A 20,754-nucleotide genomic window follows, 5' to 3' on the forward strand; every position below is an offset into this window, starting at 1 on the left:
TCCGCCGGCGCGGGGGCCGCTACCGGGCGCGCCTGCGCCGCGGGGGTCAGCTCGGGCGGCCGCGCATGCGCGACGGGGCGCGGCGTTGCCATGAGAGCGGCGATGAGGCCGCGCCGAGGCGACCGGGGCCTCGCTACTTCACCCAACGTTCCCTCCGTCCCTCCGCTCCGGCCCGGTGAGCCTTCCCCGGGTGTCCGCCGCGCCGCCGCCGCGTAGGGCGGCGTTGTCCGCGGCCTCGCCCTTCCCCCAGCAGCGCCCCAGCTCCTCCGGGGCCTGCGGGACCTACCGCCGCCTGCAGAGAAGCGGCTGGGGCTGGGGGAGGAGGAGGGGGGAGAAGCGGGAGGGTGTGTGGCGGGGGCCGGTCCTGCCCGTCGTCGCCTCCCTTTAGCGGCCTGGCGGGAGCGTGGCTGGGACTCGGCTCTGGGGTGCCTGGGGCTCTGTTCAGGGGTCGGGCGGGTCGCTCACCTCCGTGGTTTTGGAACTCGCGTTCCCAGCTCCCTCTCGGGTGTGCAGCTCTCATGGAGCCTCCTGGCAAGCGGCCCGACGAGTTGCTACACCCTCGTTTCGCTAAGCAAAGAGCTTGGCTTAAGAATACGGTGTGGTTTATTAGTGTAAGGAAGCTTAAATCATAGTCGTTGTCTTCTGACTTGATGGACCACAGGATTCAGTTCTTTGACTAGTGTTTCGGTGTGCTTTTGTTGTCCTTCCAGGGGCTGTCTTGTGTGGTTGCTTTGCCTAGCCGGGCTCGGCAGGATGCCACACAAGATCGGGTTTATAGTTGTCAGCTCGTCGGGACACGAGGACGGCTTCAGTGCGAAAGAGCTGATGGTGCACGCGCCCACAGTGAACGGCTGGCGGTCGCCCAGGTACTGGGAGCATCCTGAAGCACTCAGCCTAAGAAAGGGGGAGATGCGCCACGTGTGGGCAGAGTAGTTTACAGCATCCCAGCCCAAACTGATTATAAACCCCAAAAAGTTACAGCAGACACATGGAATCCTTAATCGGGGGGGGGGGGGGGGGGGAAGAGCCCTAGTTACCACTTAAAGGCATTAAATTGCATTTAAATAAAGTCCTATAAAATAAAAAATGGAGCTCTTTCTGCTTGGACTTTGCAGTTGCTTTGGCTTAGTATGAAAAATCCAGACTTCTCAGCACACCCTCTGGATAGGTATGGGGGTATGTAACATCCACACCGTGCAATAAACAGAGAGTTTCTGCTCTTTGTTTTCTTGCAACACTGAATTAAACTACAACAACTTCAGAAAGTTTGATAATTGAACGTTACTCAAGTTGGAAGTGAAGTCATCTTTACAGAGCTGATTCTGAAATTGTGTCTGTTTTCAGGCTCTGTCAGTATCCCCAGGAGATTGTTCTGCAGTTAGCAGAGAGATGTCGGATACGAAAGCTGCAGTTGCTGGCTCACCAGTACATGATCTCAAGCAAAATTGAGTTCTACATCAGTGAAAGCTTGCCTGAATACTTTGCTCCTTACCAGTCAGAGAGGTTTCACAGGCTAGGGTAAGTCAGAAAGCTCTAAGTGGGTTTATTACCTGAATCAGAAAGGCCTTGGGAGGAAATAATAACACCTCACTCAAGTACTCACCTGAGGAGCAGAAATATAGCTGTGTGTTTATGTGCTTCCCCTGCTTACTTGGTATGTTTCCCTTCTCAGTTATGTCCCTCTCTCAGACAATGAAAAGACGGATTTCAAAGCACGAGAGTTAAAATCTGTGTACCTGGATGCAGTTGGCCAGTACCTGAAGCTCATCTTCCATAAAAATTATGTCAATAAATACAACTTATACAGTCAGGTACGTTGGGAGTCCTTCCTTGCTCAGCTGGGTGAAGTTTAAGCCATATAAATCTGCTCCCTTGGTTTGTAGAAGCTAAAAGTGTTGGCTGAAAGCTCCCGGGTTTATTTTTGGTTTCTTTTAAATTGGAAAATGCAGATAAGAGGTTGTAAGAGACTTGAAGTCGTGATCAAGCACACACAACTTACCCAGCACAAGCAAGGCAAGTGGCTGGTCTGTCACTGCCTTTCATTCTGGGTTTTAGGCTGTGCAGGAGGCTCTGTGCTGATGGCCAAGTACTTACTTCCTCTGGGAATAGCGTTGTGGTTGCTGCCAAGCTCCTCTTGGTCTCTGGGGTCTGCTGTGGCACTGAGCAGAGGGGTTGTACAGCCACCCTGAGAGAGAAAACACCTCAGTTCCACTGTGGCCCTTTTCCCTTCTGTCCCAGAAAAGGGAACGACTGGTGCCTGTACAATGAGGGCTGTAGACACGGTGATGCGGTTTTAAGGAAGAGTGGAACACATCGTGTAGCTCCTGGTGCTTTGCTTTGCTTCCATGCCACCCCAGAGACCACAGGTCCTAGATGCTATTTTAGTTCTAATGTTTTTCTTTTGGTTTTCATAAGATAACAGAAAAAGTAATGCCATTGTGCATTTATGTTTCCTTTAAATCTCTCCCAGGTTGCCCTAGTAGCTATAAACATTATTGGAGACCCAGCAGACTACAGTAATGACAGCAATAACACTGTAAGTGCAAACCATCCCTGGTTCTTTACTGTTGCTACATGTGTTTAGTTACGGGGTTCTTGGGGTAATGGAATGCATCTTTTTTCTGCTGCAGTTCTGTGCTGTAGGGAGCTGCCACAGGTTGATTTCTTATTATTTTAACATCTTCTCAAAGCAAGAAAGCTCTCAGAAGTTGGGTGGGTACAAAAATAAGGCAGGATCAATTGGAATGTTTGCAATTTCAGTCTCTCCAAATCCCCTTGTTTCAGTAACTTACACGCTGTATGTCACATAGCTTGTGTGGATGGTGGGAGATCGGGGTTTCTGTCCTGAATGTACACTTGATGTTGGTGAATGGGCATTAAGATCTTTTTTTTTTTACTTCCTACAAAGCCTTCCAGAGAGAAGCTGATAGACCACTACTTGGGAATGAAATCAGATGATCCTGCCCTAGATGGAACTTACCTGGGGTAAGGATGCTCTTTTGTAGCCCAGTCCGAAGTAGCTCTCAGCCTCAATATTTTGCCAGCACTAGTGAACAGCTGTGTGCTCAGCCTGGTCTATTTTGGCTGAGCTGAAACTTTGTTCTGTCCATTTTGCATCCTCAGGAAATGTGACTCCATTTCACCTCTGGATGATTTGGCTTTTGACATGTACCAGGACCCAGAAGTCGCTCAGATAATACGCCGGCTGGACGAGAAGAAGCGCGAAGCTGTCCATCACGAGTGCTACGACCACGCCAAGAAACTCAAACAAGCCATCGCAGACTTGCAGAAGGTACCCCTGAAATACTGATTATCTCTGAAGCCAAACAGTGTCCCAGCAGGGACTGGAGCCTTCATGTGGAATCATAACGACTTCCTGTGTGTTTTCAGATTAGGAATTTTAAAATCAGAGAGCCTGATGTAATCATTTGGCTGGAAATACCAAAACAGAGATGTGTGTGTGTGTGGTAACGTGACTCCGAGCTGCTTGTCATACCCTCTTCTAGGTGGGGGAGCGACTGGGACGGTATGAGGTGGAGAAGCGCTATGCTGTAGAGAGAGAGGATTATGATCTTGCTAAAAGGAAGAAGCAGCAAATGGAAGCATACCGCCTGAAGGTCTATCAGCAGCTGGAGCTCCACGACCTCCTGGATGCAGAGCTGAAGGTGGGTCCTGTTATTCCCATCCAGGAGGCTGTATCACACGTGTAAACTAAACTGGCAGAGCAGCCACAGTAAGTTCAGGGGATAGGAGTTGTCACACTGGTAATTTGTGACAGTTACACCAGGATTTAAGGTTTTCTGTTTAGAATGTGGATTTTCCTGAGTGAAGGCTTGTGTGTGGCATTTCCTGGATGTGCCTACTGCTCTATAAATTGTATTACACCAAAGTGCTGCGGTCTCAAGGAGGGGACATCAGAATCCTGTGTGTTTTGCTTAATTTCAGGGCTACCCAATGCAGATTCCTCAGGTACTTTCTTGTGTTTGGAAGGGGTCTCACAGCCTTCTGCTGGTGCTGTGGCCAGCCATACAGAACTCATGTAGCTTTACATTGTCCTTGGAACAGGAAGCGTTATCATCTCTCCACACACACATCCACACAGAGTTATTTTCCCATAGTTTCATAAAGCTGCATCCGATGGGAATGGTTCCCTGTCTGTGAGGGAGGTCCAGTATTTACTTGAAGGCAGAAGAATGTTGCTGACTGTCAGGGTTGCTGCTGTATTAGCTGTGGTTTTAGTTTGGTTTTGGCCTTGCTTCACAAACTCTCCTTCCTTCCTTAGATTCGAAAACCACCAGAATTGCCTGTGGAGTTTCTGATTAATACTGATAGTCCTCAGTCCACAAAAGCTGCAAATTCACCTTCTAGTGAGCACAGAGAACAGCAAAAAGAAGAGCTGTGCAGAGTGGAGTCTTTGCTGGAAGAGAAATCCCCAGATCCCTCTTGTGCCGAGCCCGTTGTTCCCCATCAGTCCCCTCTTCCTCCTGCGACTCATCCCACAGCCTCTGGGGAAGTGTGTCTCAGAGACAATGTGAGTAGTCTACCTCTGCTGCTGCAGAAATCTATCAGAGCAAGTGGTCTTGTGTTCAGCTTCCCAAAACACAAGGTCTTTTGGGGTTATTCTTGTGGCTTACACAGTGTCTGAAATCAATTCAAGTACTGAGTGGTGCCATGTTGACTTAAACTAATTTAACAAATGAAGCTTTATGGCTTGCAATCAGCAGGTGATTTCTTCTGTAGATGGGTGTGCCTCCTCTGTGTGTCTTACTGCATTCTATAGACAAGAAATAAGCTTTATTCACAGGCACTGATTCTATTCCTTCCTGCTGTTATTTGGGAAGGTTCAGCAATCTGTGCTTATTTGTCAGGGGGAAAAATGCATCGAGGGGAATCCAGTTGGTGATGAAACAACTTCACATCGAAGTCATTTATAGAACAGCAAATTTATCTTCTCTGTCAGGTTGAATTCTTACCTTACGATGAGAGACCTCTTCCAGCTGTCTGTAAACAGTCTGATGAAGCAGTTACACACCTTACTCCAGGGAGGCCTGAAGAGGAGATCAGTGACTCCCCAAGCAACGGCATCCCTGGGGAACCAGAACCCTTGACTGAGAGGGCGCTGAGGGAGGCCAGCCCTGCCATTGAAGTTTTTGGAGAAGCTTTGGTAAAGAGCCACGAAATAAAACCATAGATTATTGTCATCTGTGTTGAATTGATTTGACCTACTTATATGGCTTTTACTTGTTCAGAGCTGTTACTGCAACATCTGAGATGGAAATCTGGCCTTGGATACATGGGTGCCTGCTTTCAGCGTTGAGGTGATGCTGTAGCTGTTGCAATTGACCACTCAGTGAGCAGATAGTGCCCGGGAGGCTGCTATAGGCTATGGACCCACACAGAGTACCTGTAACTTGCCACTGTGAGTGGTCTTCTGTAGGCAGAGAAACCATTACTGTGTCTGAAGTGGTTTTGTGAGCCTGACCATTGATGAAGCATCCATTTCACTCGTGTTTTTCCAAAGTATGTGCTGAAACACCTCTTCTAGTGGAGGCCAGATTCCTGTAGGAAGCACCTGGGGATTTCATGCCTAAGTTCACACATGCTTTTGAAGCTATTTCTGTATGTACATGATGGATAAATACTGAAATATCAGCAGTCACCTTTTAAGAGATAAACTTGTTCTGTATTCAGGTTTCAGGAGCGTATTCCAAAACGTGGTCGTATCGCGAAGACGCCTTACTGGCTGTGTACAAGAAGCTGATGGAAGTGTCAGTAAACACTCCGAAGGATGATCTAAAGAACATGCTGAGGGCTGCCATTTTCCTTGTAAGGAGAGCCATCAAGGACATAGTGTCCTCAGTAAGTGGTGATAAGTTTGGTAAGAAATTCTCTAGTAAAGAACAAGCAGCAAAAAACTGTAGAACCGTGTGGTTGACGCTCTAAATCACTCAAACAAATAGTTTGTAAAATTACTTCTGAGTAAGTTTGGAAAAAAAACCCAAACCTACTCAAATAAAAACCCAAAGCAAGTGAAATGTCAGCTCCTAGGATGGAGGGCTGGGCACTGTGGCATTCAGCAGCTTGGAAAATCCTGCCTCAGGCTGAGTGTCGAGCCTGAGAAACAACTCCTGATGCCCTACCTGCATAGTGTCGTTCAGCCAAGCATCTGGGTGATGTTTTTGTTCAGTGTTTCTTTTTTCTGTTTGACCTAGGTTTTTCAAGCTTCCCTGAAACTTTTAAAAATGATAATTACCCAATATATACCGAAACATAAACTAGGAAAAGTAGAAACTGCTTATTGCCTGGAGAAGGCGCTTCCAAATTTGCTTTGTAGAACAGGAGACTCTTCACCCCGTCTTCGCTTCGTGGCTTCTAACTTTGTTCAGGTAGGTGCCTGTCCTCAAATTAAGTGTTGATTTGCATTAAGAGTGGAAGTTTGCATTTGCAGGTGGGGGGATCTCATCAGATTTGATTTTATGTTCAAGCTGAAGGAAGAAATAAGCAGCTGCTGCTTGTGGGAGGCCTGTTTCATTCTACTGAACTTGCTATTAGTGTAACTCTGCTTTGCAAAGACAGTTAATTTTCTCCTGTTCCTACACACACGTGGATTTTCTGTATGTTTACAGGAAATAGCACTGTGCAGTGAAGTTAAATCTCTTCAGGTTGTTCCAGTCCATCTGGTTCAACCCTTAAAGCCGAACTCCCCAACACACCTGGCAGTAAGTCAAGTGGAGTTAGTGGAAAGCCTCTTGAAAGAGATGGGAACTGAAAACTCAGGGTTTACCATCGGCAGTGTCATGAAGGTAGGAATCTGTGTTTACAGCACCAGAAGCTTTTCCTGTTGTTTTGTTAGGGCATGTCTGTTTTGGAGAGCTTGCTGAAGGGAGCTCGAGCCCCTTGGAGGTGACAGCATGTCTCGTGAAGGAGCAAGCTGCCACCATGGGGGGGGGGGAAGAATCACTGGGTCAAAAAGTGTCTGCAAATACCTATCTGGATGAAGATTTCTCCCACTGTAATGAAATGATTGTCTTGGGCTGATAAAGGAGTTCTTAAAACCTGTGTGGGAAAAGAAGCATGCTTTTTATTCTCCTCCTCCTCAGTTTGCAGCTGGTGCTCTGGAACACAGAGCTTATGAAGTGCGGGACGTGGCGCTGAGGATCATCCTGGACATGTACAGGAAGCACAGGGCTGTTGTGCTGGAATATCTCCCTCCAGACGATGCCAGCGTCCGCAAGACTCTGATCTACAAAACTCTCTTTGAGGGGTTTGCTAAAATAGATGGTAAACCTTCTGAAGCTGAAGTTAGGGTAGGTACTACGATGTAGAACATCCTTTAAACACTGCATTCACTGAGCAATGTCCCCATGGCACACCTCCATTAGATGCTGAGTGACACACCTTGCAGAGTATCATAAGGTGTGGTGTTAACACCACATGACCCAGCAGTTGGTGTTGAGTTTATTACATAAACTGACAAGTCCAGCCAACAAGGGATACAGAGGTAATCCCCAACTCTGAAACAATACACAGTGGGTACAGAGGCATCTCTACACATGAGCTGATGCATTTTGTAGTCTCTTCTGTAAGACAGAGGCCTCAAAAACTTTAGTGATTGAAAGAGTCTTTCTTGGCAGGCACAGAGAAAGGCAGCAACAGAAGGAGCAGAGAAACAGAAGAAGGAAGAAATAAAAGTCCTTCAAGGTCAGCTGGCAGCTCTAAAGGAGGTGCAAGCAGAAGTCCAGGCGGGAAAGGTTAGTGTGGTTTGGGTTTGGTTATTTTTTTAAAATCCTTTTTCCCTCAGGTATCACAAGCCTGAATAACTAACATAACAGTTGTCTCATTTGAAACTAAAAAAACCCCAAAAAACCCAACAGACTCCATGACATTCAGTACCTGACTTGTGCTCTCACCAATCCCGCTTAAAATTTGAGGAGGAAAGGGGATAGTTTTTCTAAATAGCACAAAATGTGGGTTCTTCTCTATGCCAGCTTTATCTGTCCTATGGTAAATGTGAGTGTTTCCTCAAGCCTGGGTGTTTCTGTGCCAGGTACTGTATAGGAACTGTACTGAGTGTGTTGAGGGCCCCTGGGAGCATGCTATACTGTGCTCCTGGTCACTTTGGGGTGAGAACCTTTGAAAGGCTACCCCAGAGCCATGAGGTTCTCCATCCAGGCTGTGCTCCATCTGCAGAAGGATGCTGCCTCAAAGCCTGAGAGACTGCTGTAGGACCAGAGGCAGGAACACTGTAATGCATTGGCTCTGCTCCTATGCTTCTGATTCCAGAGACAAATCAGGGTATCATCTGCTCGTTGTCTCCCTGGCAAGCATCAAAGTCATTAAGGACCTTTCTAACTTCTGTTTCTTTGACAGGAGAAAGAATCTGGTTTCCAGAAGCCAATGAATCAAGGTAGGTAATTTCAAATAGTATTAAGAAGTGTAGAGATGCTTCAGGATTTCTTTTAAAGGCTGTAGATGCCTAATGGATTACTGAATGACCTCAGTTAAAAACATGCCAGAATGCTTTGGACTGGCTCAGTCTTAGCCTGCTCTAGAGTTCATGAAAGAAAATGGATTGTCAGCTAAGCAGTTAATTTCTAACAAGACATTAGTACACCTTGGCATGGAACCACCTGAGGTAGATCACCTAGTACATCTAACAGTAATCACTGAAATATGTTAGGGTTGGGGATCACTAAAGCACTGTTTTCCCAGCTGCCTATGGGTCTGGTGTCCCTCAGTGCTTGGTTACCAGTGTGCCCATTAGGTTCCTTGCTGTTACCATCTGGAGCAGTGCTACTTCTAGGCTTGCACAAAACCAAATTCCACTGTGATCCTGGTTTAATCATTCTCTCTTTCCAGGTTACCCAAAACACGAGAGCCCACAGCCCGCAGCAGCAGAGATTCCTGATGACCATTCCTCTGGGGCAAATTACTTGGATAAGTAAGTGAGATGAGCAGGTTCTAATCACCTTGAGCACTTGGTGTAACAGGCATGATAATAATGATACTAGTATTTCTCCAGTAGATCAAAGCTAATGCCTTCAGAATTTAAGCAATGAAAATCTCTTCTAACAGACTTGGGATTCTCACCAGGCAATCCTAGATGTTGTTGTTGGATTCTATGATAGTGTGACCTTGAACTTAGTAGTTGCTGATAGGATATGAAATCCCAGTTTAATGTTCAACTGCCAGTGCAAAATACAGCAGAGAGACACTGTTGCTTCCATGTGTGCTGCAGGGTGAGGTGTGGGGAAAGCATGTGCAAATTCTGGGGCTGTGAAAGCCAGTTTCAGTGAGCTGTGCTTGAAGCTTTGGTGGAATTACCTTGTTCTAGATGAACAAACACCATTTACCATGAATGATATCATGGTGTCTGTTCATGCCCTGTCCTAAGGTCAGTGCTATATAGGGAAAATCAGCTGCCCCACAATGTTAGCTATTTTTCAGAACAGTTTCTAACAGTAGGAATGGGAATCCTCCATCCTGCTCTGCTGGTACTGATGTTTGGTTTTTTTTCCCTAGCTTATGTATTTTTTGTGGTGAAAGGGACGAATCCTTCACAGAGGAGGGACTGGATCTCCATTACTGGAAACACTGTCCTGTGTTAATCAGATGTCAGCACTGCAAACAGGTGAGGCATAAACTTTCTGGAGCTATTGCAAGACACTGACAGCTGTTACTCTGGCTTTAGTGTGAGAGATTTAGTGTGAAAGTCGATGAATTCTGAATGCAGCGTGTGAGCTTGGGTACCACTTGTGAAAAGAGCAGCCTTGTGTGGTAGCAGCAGTACTGATAACTGGACTGGAATTTCATTTGCCTTTTGTCCATTTGAAAAGTGAGATTTCGTTTCCAAAACCCCCAGGAGTGTTTTTTCAGCCCTGTCCTTTACCTGCTCAGTTACAGTGCAGATCTTCAGGGCTGGCTCTGCTCTGCTGCAGGTGGTGGAAATAGCCAGCCTGACAGAACACTTGCTGACTGACTGCGATAAGAAGGACAGCTTTGGGAAGTGTCAGCGGTGCAGCGAGGCCCTTCTGAAAGAGGACTTGCCCAAACATGTTAAGAGCAAGACTTGCAATCGTGAGTAGTTTTGAGCCAGAAGGTTGAACTTTGAAAGTCAGGTCAGTCAGACTTGGGAATCCTGGGTCTTTTGGGCAAGTCAGGCCACTGCCCATTCTGTACCACACTGTGGGTTTAGAAATCCAAGTGAATCCTCAAGGGGGGGAACACCTTCCCAGTGCTTGAAGAGCTTTCACTTTGCTGAATGCATGTGGGGAAACAAGTAAGAAGAGACAGGCTCTACCACAGCCTTGCAGATAAACCCTGTTGTTCCTTTTCATCCTGATTCAACATAGATTAGATTAAACATGGGACTTCTTTGAGAGCAGTTAGTGATCAGAGGGTAGGAGCTGCTTTAGCTATGGGGTCGTTGTACAGGTTCTCCTCTTGGATTTGAGCTCAGCCTGTCCTTGCCATTCTTACATTCTCTTTCTAATCATTTCAGCTGCCAAACCAGAAAACGTGGCAAACCATTGCCCGTTGTGCCACGACAACTTTTCCCCAGGAGAGGAGGTAAGACTGCCTTCTAGGCTGGCCTGGTTTTGGTATGTCACTGGACTGAATTCATATCCTCTTCCAACACAGCTAATTTTGCTGCCTTTGTAATACAGCTTCTTTTTCATTGACTGTAGGCCTGGAAGTCTCACCTCACAGGCAGCGACGGCTGTAAAATGAACCAACGGAGGTTATCCACTATGAATAAAACTGTTCTGGTGCAGCCTGGTGAGATGCTGGTTTATGATAGTTATTGCTATGCTGCCCTTAATTAAGAGTATTAGTAAAGATTTTCATCCTGGAGAGCAAGCTCTTGAGTACTTGTTCACCAGGTCTTTTGCATTTGTGTAACCTGAGTGATGTTTCATGTCCTGGTGTAGATTGCAGACTGTGGGAGCGATTCTCAAGCCCATTCAGTAACAGTTTTAGCTCAGTTAGTCAGGGAAACTGCTGCCTTCTGTAATTTGATGGGTTCAGGGGTTTTTCTGCAGAAAAGTCTGACAGTGACTGGCACAATCAGCTCTGATACTAAATAGCTGTCTGGAAAGGTCCTGAACGCTGATGTGGAGGACTGAGAGCCTGGTTTAGCTCCTGATGTCCAATCAGATGATGCTCATCTAATCCTCCCTAGAAGAGGAATTGAATAGTTGGTGCTGTGTACTGCTTTTCCTTTTCAGTTCTGACCCAGGATCTGGGCAGAATTTGTGATTCTGCAGTTTCTTCATCAGCAAAGAGAAATCGATGCTGATGTCAGGTGGTTTTTTAACAGTCATCTTTATTTATGAAGCACTTGCAAAATCCTTCAGTTTCCTGAACTGAAGTTAAACAAAAAGCAGATTTCACCACCTGCAGCACCGAAACCCTTTGGCTGGTAGCATCCCAAACTTTTCCTCCTTCAGACTGTTTTCAGTCCTTAGTCCTTAGCATGTTCAGCTGCCAGAGTTCACTTCCTCTGCCTGATCCTTGCTTTGCTCATACCTGTGTTTCACAACTGCTCCAACTTCCTGGAAGGAGCTTCTGAATTGTCAGAACTGAATGTGGTTAAACTCCACACTTCCCAGTCTTGACCTGGACCTACAGTCACATCTGTCTGTCCTCAGCTCTGCTGTTTCCTCTTGCTAATGCAAACACTAGGTAGTTAGCTGCTGCTTGGACTTTGGAAACATAGAAGGCACTTAAATCCTGCCTGGATACAGCCATGGATCCGGAGCAGGTTCCTAGGGATAGGGAAGGAACCCTGACCTGCTGCTTCTGGTGAGAGATGCACCTCACACTGGGTGCTTGCCACCTTTGAGTTGTTAGTATCAGTCACTCAGACTTTGTGTGTCTTGAGAATCAAAGCAGGAAGTAAAATACAAGGCTGGGACTAGAAGCACTTGCAATAATGCTCTGTATTTTCTCTTCACAGGCAGAGCAGGTGGCCAGCACTTGAAGCAGCCACGTCCTTCAGGAGCAAGAGCCAGACCAACCTCTATAGGAAGCAAGATCCCAATCCCAAGAGGCGTCCCAAATAAAAGCCCTGGCAAAACATACTCAAAGCGATGACAGGACAAGTATTTCTTCCTTTGCCTTAGTAACTGGGCCTATAGTTGATAGTAGCTACTTAAAAATCTTGGGAAAATCCTCTCACCTTTCTTGCTGAGTGCTCAGGGCTGTGTAGCAGTCCTTGCCTGGGCTGGTAACTTCTGTGCTAGCTGTCTGTGCAGCGCTGTGGATTCTTCTAGCAGTGTGCTTGTTAGAAGTACCTGTGGTTTTGGGACTGACCCAGCCAGCTGTGTTTCCAGGGTGGCACAGAGACAGCTGCACATTGGGCTTCAGCCAGTGCCTCGTGCTGAAAAACCCTCCCCTGTGAGTGTGGAGCTGAGGTGCCACACTGTGTAGCTGCTCTGGCTGTCAGCACAGAGGCTCTGCCCTGTTAGGGGTTAATCTGGGGCTGTGGTTCCAAAGCTCAGCATTTGAGATGCAGATCTAATGTGTGGTAATGGTTGAACATATTGCTGATAGCTTTCTGCCAAGACTCACCTCAGGATGTGCTGAAAGGAACAGTATCAGGTACACAGGGAGCAAAAGGTGCCTGTTGTGGTCACACATCATGTAACAGTGATGTTCTCTGGGCCATAAGTGCCTTACCAGTCCACTGGACAGGAGCAGTGAGTGAAACCGCAAGCAGTTGGTGTGTGATGAGAGTGTAGCAGTGGAGCTGCTGTAAAAATTCAAATTTTGCTTTAAAATCTGATAAATAATTCTGAAATACACCCCCTTACAGAAAACCTCACATTCAGACCTTTTCCCTGCTTTTGCATACTTTCTCTCAGTTTGCTTCTAAATCCAGCTCTGACACCCTAGTCAGATCTTCATTAAAACAAGGGCAGGAGTGTTTCATAGCTTCAATGAGAACCAGTTCTGTGAGGACACAATGTATGAAGCTGTGTACCCAAAACAACAATCCTCATGCTTGCACTGCTGAGGCTGTTGCTTCCCAGGATAGATTAACAGGTCCCTCATGGCTGTACCCACGGATACCAGAGCGAGCGCTCATGGTAACAGAAGTTTTGAGGGTGGATTTTCTGCTCCCAGGGAGCGAATCTGTGGTCCTGATTTTTGTCATGGGCATGTTTTGGAGTCTCTGTGCAGCTATCTATGAGCTTGTGAGTTTTACAGGTAGATTGGCACACTTCTGTTTCCAGAGTCTTCATATAAATGGTTTATTTAATGCTTCCAAATGTATCTGTCAATAACTAAAGGAATATATATTAATATATGTATATTTTTATTTCTACTTTAGTGACATGGGTTGCTATTTGACAATGATAGCCATGCAGTAACACTCTGCAGCTCTTTCACTGCAAGAGGGTGTTGGACCAGAGATTCCTGCCTCTTCCCTGTCCTTTCTTACTTAAGAAGTGCAGCACCGAGTCCTTGTTCATGGGCTTATAAAAGACAAAGGCACCCTGTATCACATCTCAGGGCTTTGTAATTTTTGTTCAAATCCAGAACAGCTCTTTAGTGTCTTTTTAAAGAAGTAATTTAAATAGAGTGTGTAACATTCACTGAGATTGTTGGGTATCTTTAGGCTTCTCAAATGAAGTATAAAGATATTAACTGCACCATGGGGTGAATTACAGAGGTGTTACAAGTGAGAAAATGGGAATTCTTTTCAGCTGTAGCAGGACTGGCTTTGAGCACAGTAGTACTACCAATGGCATTTTTAAAGGCTGATTTCACCCGGCTTCTTCCTTTCACTTAATAAACAACCTGTGTTTTCTGCAGTGGCAAAACAAATCCTGGTGTGAAAAACCCAGCCTGTTTGTTCCTGAGGGATGGAGGCTCCAGCAGAATGTTCCAGAGAGAAACTGGCAAGGGTGCAGGTCTGGCTAAGGGGAAGGAGGGCTGCAGAGCCTTAATTACCCCCATCAGCGTTGCTGAACAGTGAGCAGACTCTGGTCCCTATCCCACGGGTGTTTTTCCATCTGGTCTCTGTACCTGGCTGTCACCCACATTGTTCCCATCCACCCCACGCACCCACCCACCCATCCTGGCTCCAGAGCCGGCTGGAGCAGCCGCTGAGCATCACTTCCCCGCAGCTCTGGAGCCCCGCTGCCGCGGGAGAGCCCCGCAGGGACCGGGCGGTGCCTGGGGCAGACGGGAGGGATTCAATCCCGGGGGGTTCGTAGCTGTCGCTTACGGAGCAGCAGCCGGTTGCGTTGGATAAGTTACTTTGTGCGGAGCGGTGCGGGCGGTCGCTCTGCCTCGTCCCGCCGACCGAGCGGAGCCGGGGCGGGGGGAACCGGCAGCCCCGGGGCTGGGGGGCGGCTGCGCGGGCGTTCCCGGGCGGGGCGGCGGCGGCGGCGGGGCGGGCCTTGCCTGGCGTGGCCCTGCCTGGCTTTGCCTTGCCGCGGAGCGGGAGCGTGGCGCCATGGCGGCGGCCTGGCCGGAGCTGGAGGCGGCGGCTCGGGAGCGGCGGCGGGAGCTGGTGCTGCCCGGCGCGGCGGTGGCGGAGCGGGTGGCGGCGGGGGGCGGGCGGCTGCCGGCGGCGCTGCTGGCGCTGCCGCTGCTGCAGTCGCTGGAGCTGAGCGGCTGCGCGGCGCTGCGGGAGCTGGGCCCGGGGCTGGCCGCCGCCCTGCCCGCCCTCCACACGCTGGTGCTCCGCGGCAACGCGCTGGGCCCCGCCGGGCTGGGCGCTGGGCTGGGCGGGCCGCTGCCGGCCCTCCGCCTCCTCGACCTCTCCGGCAATGGCCTGGAGGCGCTGCCCGCCGCGCTGGGCGGAGCGGCTCCGGAGGGAGCCGCGGAGGCAGCTCCGGAGGGGACCCCGGCCTTCCCGCAGCTGCGCAGCCTCAACCTGAGCGGGAACCGGCTGCGGGAGCTGGGCCCGGGGCTGGGCCGCGCCGCACCGCAGCTCCAGACGCTGCTGCTCTCCGGCAACCGCCTGCGGGAGCTGCCCGGCGGGCTGCTGCCCTCCGTCGCCGTCCCCGGGGGACCCTTCCCGCTCCTCAGCCGCCTGGAGGCGGCCGACAACGAGCTGGAAGAGCTGGGCGCCGGTATCGCCACCCTGCCGGCCCTCAAGGTGGGAGCGACCCCGGGTCCCGTCCCCCCCCTCGCCCCCGGGTCCTGCCGCCCGGGCTCAGTCTCCATCCTTGTCTCTTCCAGAGCCTGGACGTGGCCAACAACCGGCTGCGGGAGCTGCCCGCTGCGCTGGCTGACTGCCCCCGGCTGAAGGAAGCCAATTTCAGGGGCAACCAGCTGAAAGACAAGCGGCTGGAGAAGATGGTCAACGGCTGCCAGGTGAAGGCCATCCTGGACTACCTGCGGGCTGGGGGCCGCGGGAAGGGCAAGGCCGACAGCGCCCGAGAGGAGACCAGGAAGAAGAAGAGGGAGAAGCAGAAGAAGGATGGTGGGGATGGGGAGCAGGATGAGCTGGAGGAGGCGAGCAAGCTGCTGGTGAAGGTTCTGCACGTCTCCGAAAACGCGGCGCCCTTGGTGGTCAAAGCGAGCCCGGGCGTCAGAGATGTTCGACCCTTCATCGTGTGCTGCGTGCTGAAGGGAGTCAACTTGGAGCCGGGAAACGCTCTGAAGAGGTTCCTGTCCACACAGGTAACTGCTGCGGCCTCGTGTTACTAGTACGGTGCTGGCAGTGTTGGGAATGGAGTGACCCTCTAGCATGAACCCCTCTGCTAGCAGGTGAGGGACAGTGGGGTGGTGTGCTGCCCACTCAACCCGCAGTGGGCAGAGCTGCTTCCCGCAGAGCACCTGAGAGGAGCTCGGATGTTGCCGTGAGAGGGCGATGATCGCACACCCGCTTGCCTTGCCTCCCTAGCAACAGCTTGTTAGTGCTGGGGCACCCGATGGGAACTAGTACCACACCCACAGCCACATTATAAGCCCTGTGTGTGACTCCAGGCTGCCTAATCCCTGCCAAAACTGCCTTGTGTGCGTCTGACCTTCCCCTTGAGGTGTCACAACCACAGACCCTGGCTGGGCGTGCTGCCTGTAGTATGGCAGGGGTTGGCTTCTTTCAGGTTACGTATCAGCCACTGTGTTCTGATGTCAAAGCATTTACCTCCTGGTCAGGAAACACACCATGTGCTGCACTTTGCTGTCTGATAACATTATTTTGCAGGGGAAGAGCCGAGCTCCACTTAACACAGAAGCATTAACAGTACAAATGTTCACTATAGAGGAGTCTGAGCCCTCAGAGGAATAAATTGTGCTGGTGTTTCTGTGCCTTTTGATGCCATTCTTTATGTTCTAGACTAAACTGCATGAAGACATCTGTGAAAAGCGGACAGCAGCCACGATTGCCACCCACGACTTGCAGTCCATCAAGGCTCCCCTGACCTACGACGTTCGGCCTCCTGACGAACTGAAGGTAGGGCTAGTGGCACGGGGGTTCTCTGTGCTTCTCCTGTCTGGTGGTCCTGCCTCCAGGACCTGTCTTACTGCAGGGGTGAACCATCAGGACACTCAGACTCTTTGGGGCTGATCCCAAGTTCCTGTTGCGTTCTGCTTTCCAGATGCCTTTGTGTTTGCTCTGTGCACGGGCCCTGAGCCTCAGGAATGACTTTTTCATTTTCCTGATGGCTTGCAGAGCATTTCTTACATGGCTTCTGCTACAACATGGCAGGTTTTCACATCGCTCAGTATGCAGTGACAGTGATGGGCCTGGCTAAGGAACTTGGTGCCTGGCTTAGCACTAGTCAAGGAGCCTGGCTTTCTGCTGGGCCTTGTAGTTCAGGCAAAGGTTTTAAACCCAGAGTGATGGTGGTGCTTCATGTGAAATAGAAAGTGTATTTCCACACGTTAGGAGCTGGGAATGACAGCACACACAAGTAGGGTTTTAACTGCTGACTCCTTGCAGGACAGTGTGAATAGTCCTTGTGTTTGAGGTACCTAAACTCAAACGTTTGCTTTCTTGTGCAGATCGTGCCCCTGGGTCGAAAGGAGATCAAGGCAAAGGACCTTCTCCGCCAGCTGCAGTTAGAAGCTGAGGAGCAGAGGAAGCAGAAGAAGCGTCAGAACATCTCTGGGCTGCACAAGTCAGTGTTCTGATCTCCTGTGGTTTTCGTGGTGTGAATTTGGTTACTGGTTCTCATATGGAAACAGTGCTGAGGAGAACGTGCTGGAATGTATTCTGTAGTGAGGGGCTAACAAAGGCAGTGTGAGTGAGATGAAAAGCACTGAGCTGAGTTTATGTGTAAAGAGAAACCTGGAATGAAATGAGGACAAGAGACTTCCCTTATCTCTGGCTGTGACAAGCATAAACTGTCATTGTTCTTAGTAGTGACAAATGGATTCAGAAGGGCAAATGGAAGGGAAACAGGAATGAAGTGTATGTTGTGCACGTTCAGTGAACCTCAAGCAGAGGTGTGGTAAATCTACTCCTAGCACCAGAGTGCAGCACTGCTCTGCCCCCTTTACAGCTTGTGTGGAGATCACCGAGAGCTGTGGTGGGAGAACTCCACATCGCTGTAGCGAAGGGGAAATGAAGTGAGGTGTCTGGAAGAATGGGAGAGCAGGCTCTGGTACTCTCTTGAGCCTGAGGTCTGAAGGCATGAGAAGCAGCTGTCTGCTTTGCTGATGTTACCACACGAGTTCCTTCACAGTGCTGGCAGCTTTCCTCAGCCATACAGCTATGATACAGTTTTGCTGACTTTTAGCACTCTTAACTCCTGGTTTTGCTCCATGGCAGCTCAGGAACACGCTTATTCCCTTTGTCACTGTTTTCTGCCAGTGTTTCAGGTGCTTACTTGTTGTTCCTTGTTTCTTGGCAGGTACCTCCAGCTGCTGGATGGCAAAGATAACTACCCGTGTCTTGTGGATGCCGAGGGCGTCGTGATTTCTTTCCCACCAATAACCAACAGTGAGAAAACAAAGGTACTCTCTGTCTGCAGAAATACATTAATCAGGATTCAATGGTGTTTCCTTCTGCTGAGGGGTACTTAACTCTCAATTCACAGAGAGGCACAGCTCTGTGAAACCTGTCACTGTGTTCACAGAGAAACCCTCAAAGCCTGGCTCTGCTCTGTGAGACTGGCTTTGGAGTTGGTTTTTACCTTGGGGTTAGGTTTTTACTCTTCTGTAAACCTGGTGAGCCCTGGCAAGCTGTTCCAGAGGCACCAGTCTGCCTTGACAGAGGTGGTGTTGGGAAGAGTGTGGGTCTGACCCATGAAGGGAGGTGGTGCTTTGCCTCTGGCTGAGTTGAGTGCAAGCCATGTGGTCAGTCCTGAGTGCCTGTGGGTGCTCTGGTTCCTTTCACCTTACCTGTGGTGTTCTCACAGGTTAGAAAAGAAACCCATGACCTGTTCCTGGAAGTGACCAGCGATACCAGTTTACAGATCTGCAAAGATGTCATGGACACACTGATTCTGGTAAGAAGCTCAGTAAAATATCCTGCCTGTTCTTGGTGTGCTTCTCACTGCAATTTGCAATTGCTCTCACGTATTGAGAGGACAGAAACTGTTATTTTAGGAGTAGTATTCCCTCTCCTTCACTTACTGTTCTGTTCTTGCTGTTTGCAGAAGGTTGTTACCTTCCTGTGTCCTGAGTGTCAGACCTCAGAACGCAGCAGGGTAACTATGTGATGTCACACGCTTTGACTTTGAACAGACTTTGTCTTGTTCTCTCTACTTCTTGTAACAGAAAATTGCAGAACTGAACAGATTCACCATGGAAAATAAGGCAGAGTCGGGCTCGGATAACGAACCTGATGCTCTTTGTGGGCCAGTGAATCTGAACCCCCGCCGAAACGTCCAGCCAGCTGATGTGATGTTGGTAGTGGAGCAGGTTCGAGTGGTGGACACAGATGGAAACTTGAAAGTACTTTATCCCTCAAAAACCGACCTGGCCACAGTTTCCTCTCTTCTGACCGTGATCCGTTAGCAGCCAGCAGAGCTAAGGAAGTGATCCTGGTTTGTTTTTTTTACCCCATTTTCAACCATACAACTTGTACACAGCGTTTGGTCTTTGTAAAGAGCACAAGCAGGGCATCCTGGGGATGGAGAAACTCGAAAGTGGGATCGAGCTGCAGCAAGGGAGTGTTGCGTTCCTTCAGCCTGGACAGAAAGCTGTTGGTGCTGGGACTAGGCAGATAACTGCGAATTGAAACCAGAGCAGGTACTGGAAGTCAGGAGGCAACACCTTGGTGTTGATAAAACGAGTTGTTCCTGGGGTGTTTCAGGTGGATTGTGAATATCAGCAAGTCTACTGAGACATCCAGAAGGTGACCGCATTGGAACTCGGACATGTGTGACAGCCCAGGAGTGCAGCCAGACAGTGAAGCCACCTCGCTGCCACCTTGTTCTGCGCGGTTTCAGTTGTGTCCCTGGAGCTGTGCTGAAGGTGTCACTGCTGTCTGAGCTCCAGAGGGAGTTTTACCATGTCGGTTGCTGTGCTCAGACCTTAACACAGGTTCCATTTATAAGTGACACCAGTGGAACCGACTGCGTGGTTCACGTGTCCCAGTGCGTATTGGAGCCATTGCCCACCCATGTGGAAGCAGCAGAGGCAGTGACCTCCCTGTGCACCCACTGAGTGACCCACTGAATTTATTCCTGCTCAGGAAGCTCAGTTCTGGTTGGAGGGCTGATGCTGCCTTACATCAACACTGCTGAAGCTCCTGTCTCCCCAGAAGAGAAGCGCTGTTGCCCAGCATGACCCTTCGGGCGGTCTCACACTTGCCCATTGGAGTGTTGGGGACACCTTTCCAAATACAGGTAGTCTAAGCTGTTCTGATCTTTGTGGCCTCTGGGTGACTTATCTGGGCTGCTATCATATGAATGCAAAGCTCTCCATGGGCTTGGGTGACCTACTGCTTGCCTTTTTTTGGTTAAAAATCCTAGGGAGCTCTACCTGAACTTCAGTGTCAAATAGGTCCCCGTGTTGGGACCTGCCTAGTGAATGGGAAAATAATAAACCAGTTCTTGCAGTCACGTGTTGCTGCGACTTGTTTTGGTGCTGGTGAATTTTCCACTCACCTAACAGCCAAAGCAGCTGTTGTGTGCTGCAGAAGTGGCAGTGGAAGCTACTCAGAGTCCTTAGCAGCGCTTCGAGCTTCTCTGCAACGTGGAATGTTTCTGTGGACCAGTGGTTTACAGTGAACTCTGCTCCCAGTCAGCTGCAACAACTGAAGGAGAGATTCTCCCAGGATTTTATTTTAAAACAAGGAGTTAATTTGTTAGTAAGTCACTACCTGAAAACCAAGGGAGAGGAGCCTGTGGTCAGGGCCGTGTTGTGGCACAGCTGCTCGGGCTGCTTTTCAGCCGTTGGGGCTGCTTTTCAGGCTGCTTTTCCTGCTGGTAGGACTCTTTCTCCTTCCCTTGGTGCTGGTGGGTGATGAAGGCGTTGGGTTGATGTTGTGGAGCGATGGGACCTTGATGCCTTTCTGTTTCAGCATCTGATGGAACTCTGTCCGTTCATTGATTATTTTCTGGAAGTTGGGGAAATGTACAAGGGGTGGAATGCATTAGGCAGAGAGCAGCACTGAGGAGTGTTCCCTTATCTCACGAGGCCCTTCCCTGCTGCTGGGAGCAGGGCTCCAAAGAGCCACATACCTGCATTGCTTCCAGCAGCTCCTCATCAGTGACCTCTGCCTGGGGAGGCTTGATGCCTGCTGTACTGAACGTTGCCTGAATTATTTTGCTTCTATATTTTTCAAACTGGTGATAAAAGAGGAAAGAAGTGCCCATGTTTAGTCATTATGTAGAATTC

At 49.4% G+C, this 20,754-nt stretch overlaps 2 protein-coding genes across 2 annotated transcripts; both read left to right on the forward strand.

Moving 5' to 3' along the window:
• The first annotated feature begins 86 nt into the window (after positions 1-86).
• Positions 87-12,220, forward strand: CEP104 (centrosomal protein 104). The gene is made up of 22 exons (XM_084274461.1): positions 87-175; positions 711-866; positions 1,345-1,518; positions 1,673-1,811; positions 2,471-2,536; positions 2,909-2,985; positions 3,124-3,292; positions 3,507-3,665; positions 4,283-4,531; positions 4,961-5,164; positions 5,692-5,859; positions 6,213-6,386; positions 6,627-6,803; positions 7,101-7,307; positions 7,635-7,751; positions 8,371-8,407; positions 8,860-8,941; positions 9,523-9,631; positions 9,939-10,077; positions 10,502-10,569; positions 10,689-10,779; positions 11,960-12,220. The coding sequence occupies exons 2-22, from the start codon at positions 754-756 to the stop codon at positions 12,094-12,096; spliced, it is 2,856 nt and encodes a 951-aa protein (XP_084130587.1). The 5' UTR covers positions 87-175; positions 711-753; the 3' UTR covers positions 12,097-12,220.
• A 2,247-nt stretch (positions 12,221-14,467) lies between these two features.
• LRRC47 (leucine rich repeat containing 47) lies at positions 14,468-19,966 on the forward strand (the record flags this gene model as incomplete). The annotated part of the gene is made up of 7 exons (XM_084274743.1): positions 14,468-15,115; positions 15,199-15,642; positions 16,301-16,417; positions 16,969-17,084; positions 17,820-17,922; positions 18,327-18,416; positions 18,688-19,966. 7 exons carry the CDS (start codon positions 14,468-14,470, stop codon positions 18,925-18,927), a joined length of 1,758 nt encoding a protein of 585 aa, XP_084130869.1. The 3' UTR covers positions 18,928-19,966.
• Between the last annotated feature and the right edge of the window lie 788 nt (positions 19,967-20,754).

Source organism: Gallinula chloropus (genome assembly GCF_964237585.1).
Source record: "Gallinula chloropus genome assembly, chromosome: 23".
Classification (NCBI taxonomy): domain Eukaryota; kingdom Metazoa; phylum Chordata; class Aves; order Gruiformes; family Rallidae; genus Gallinula; species Gallinula chloropus.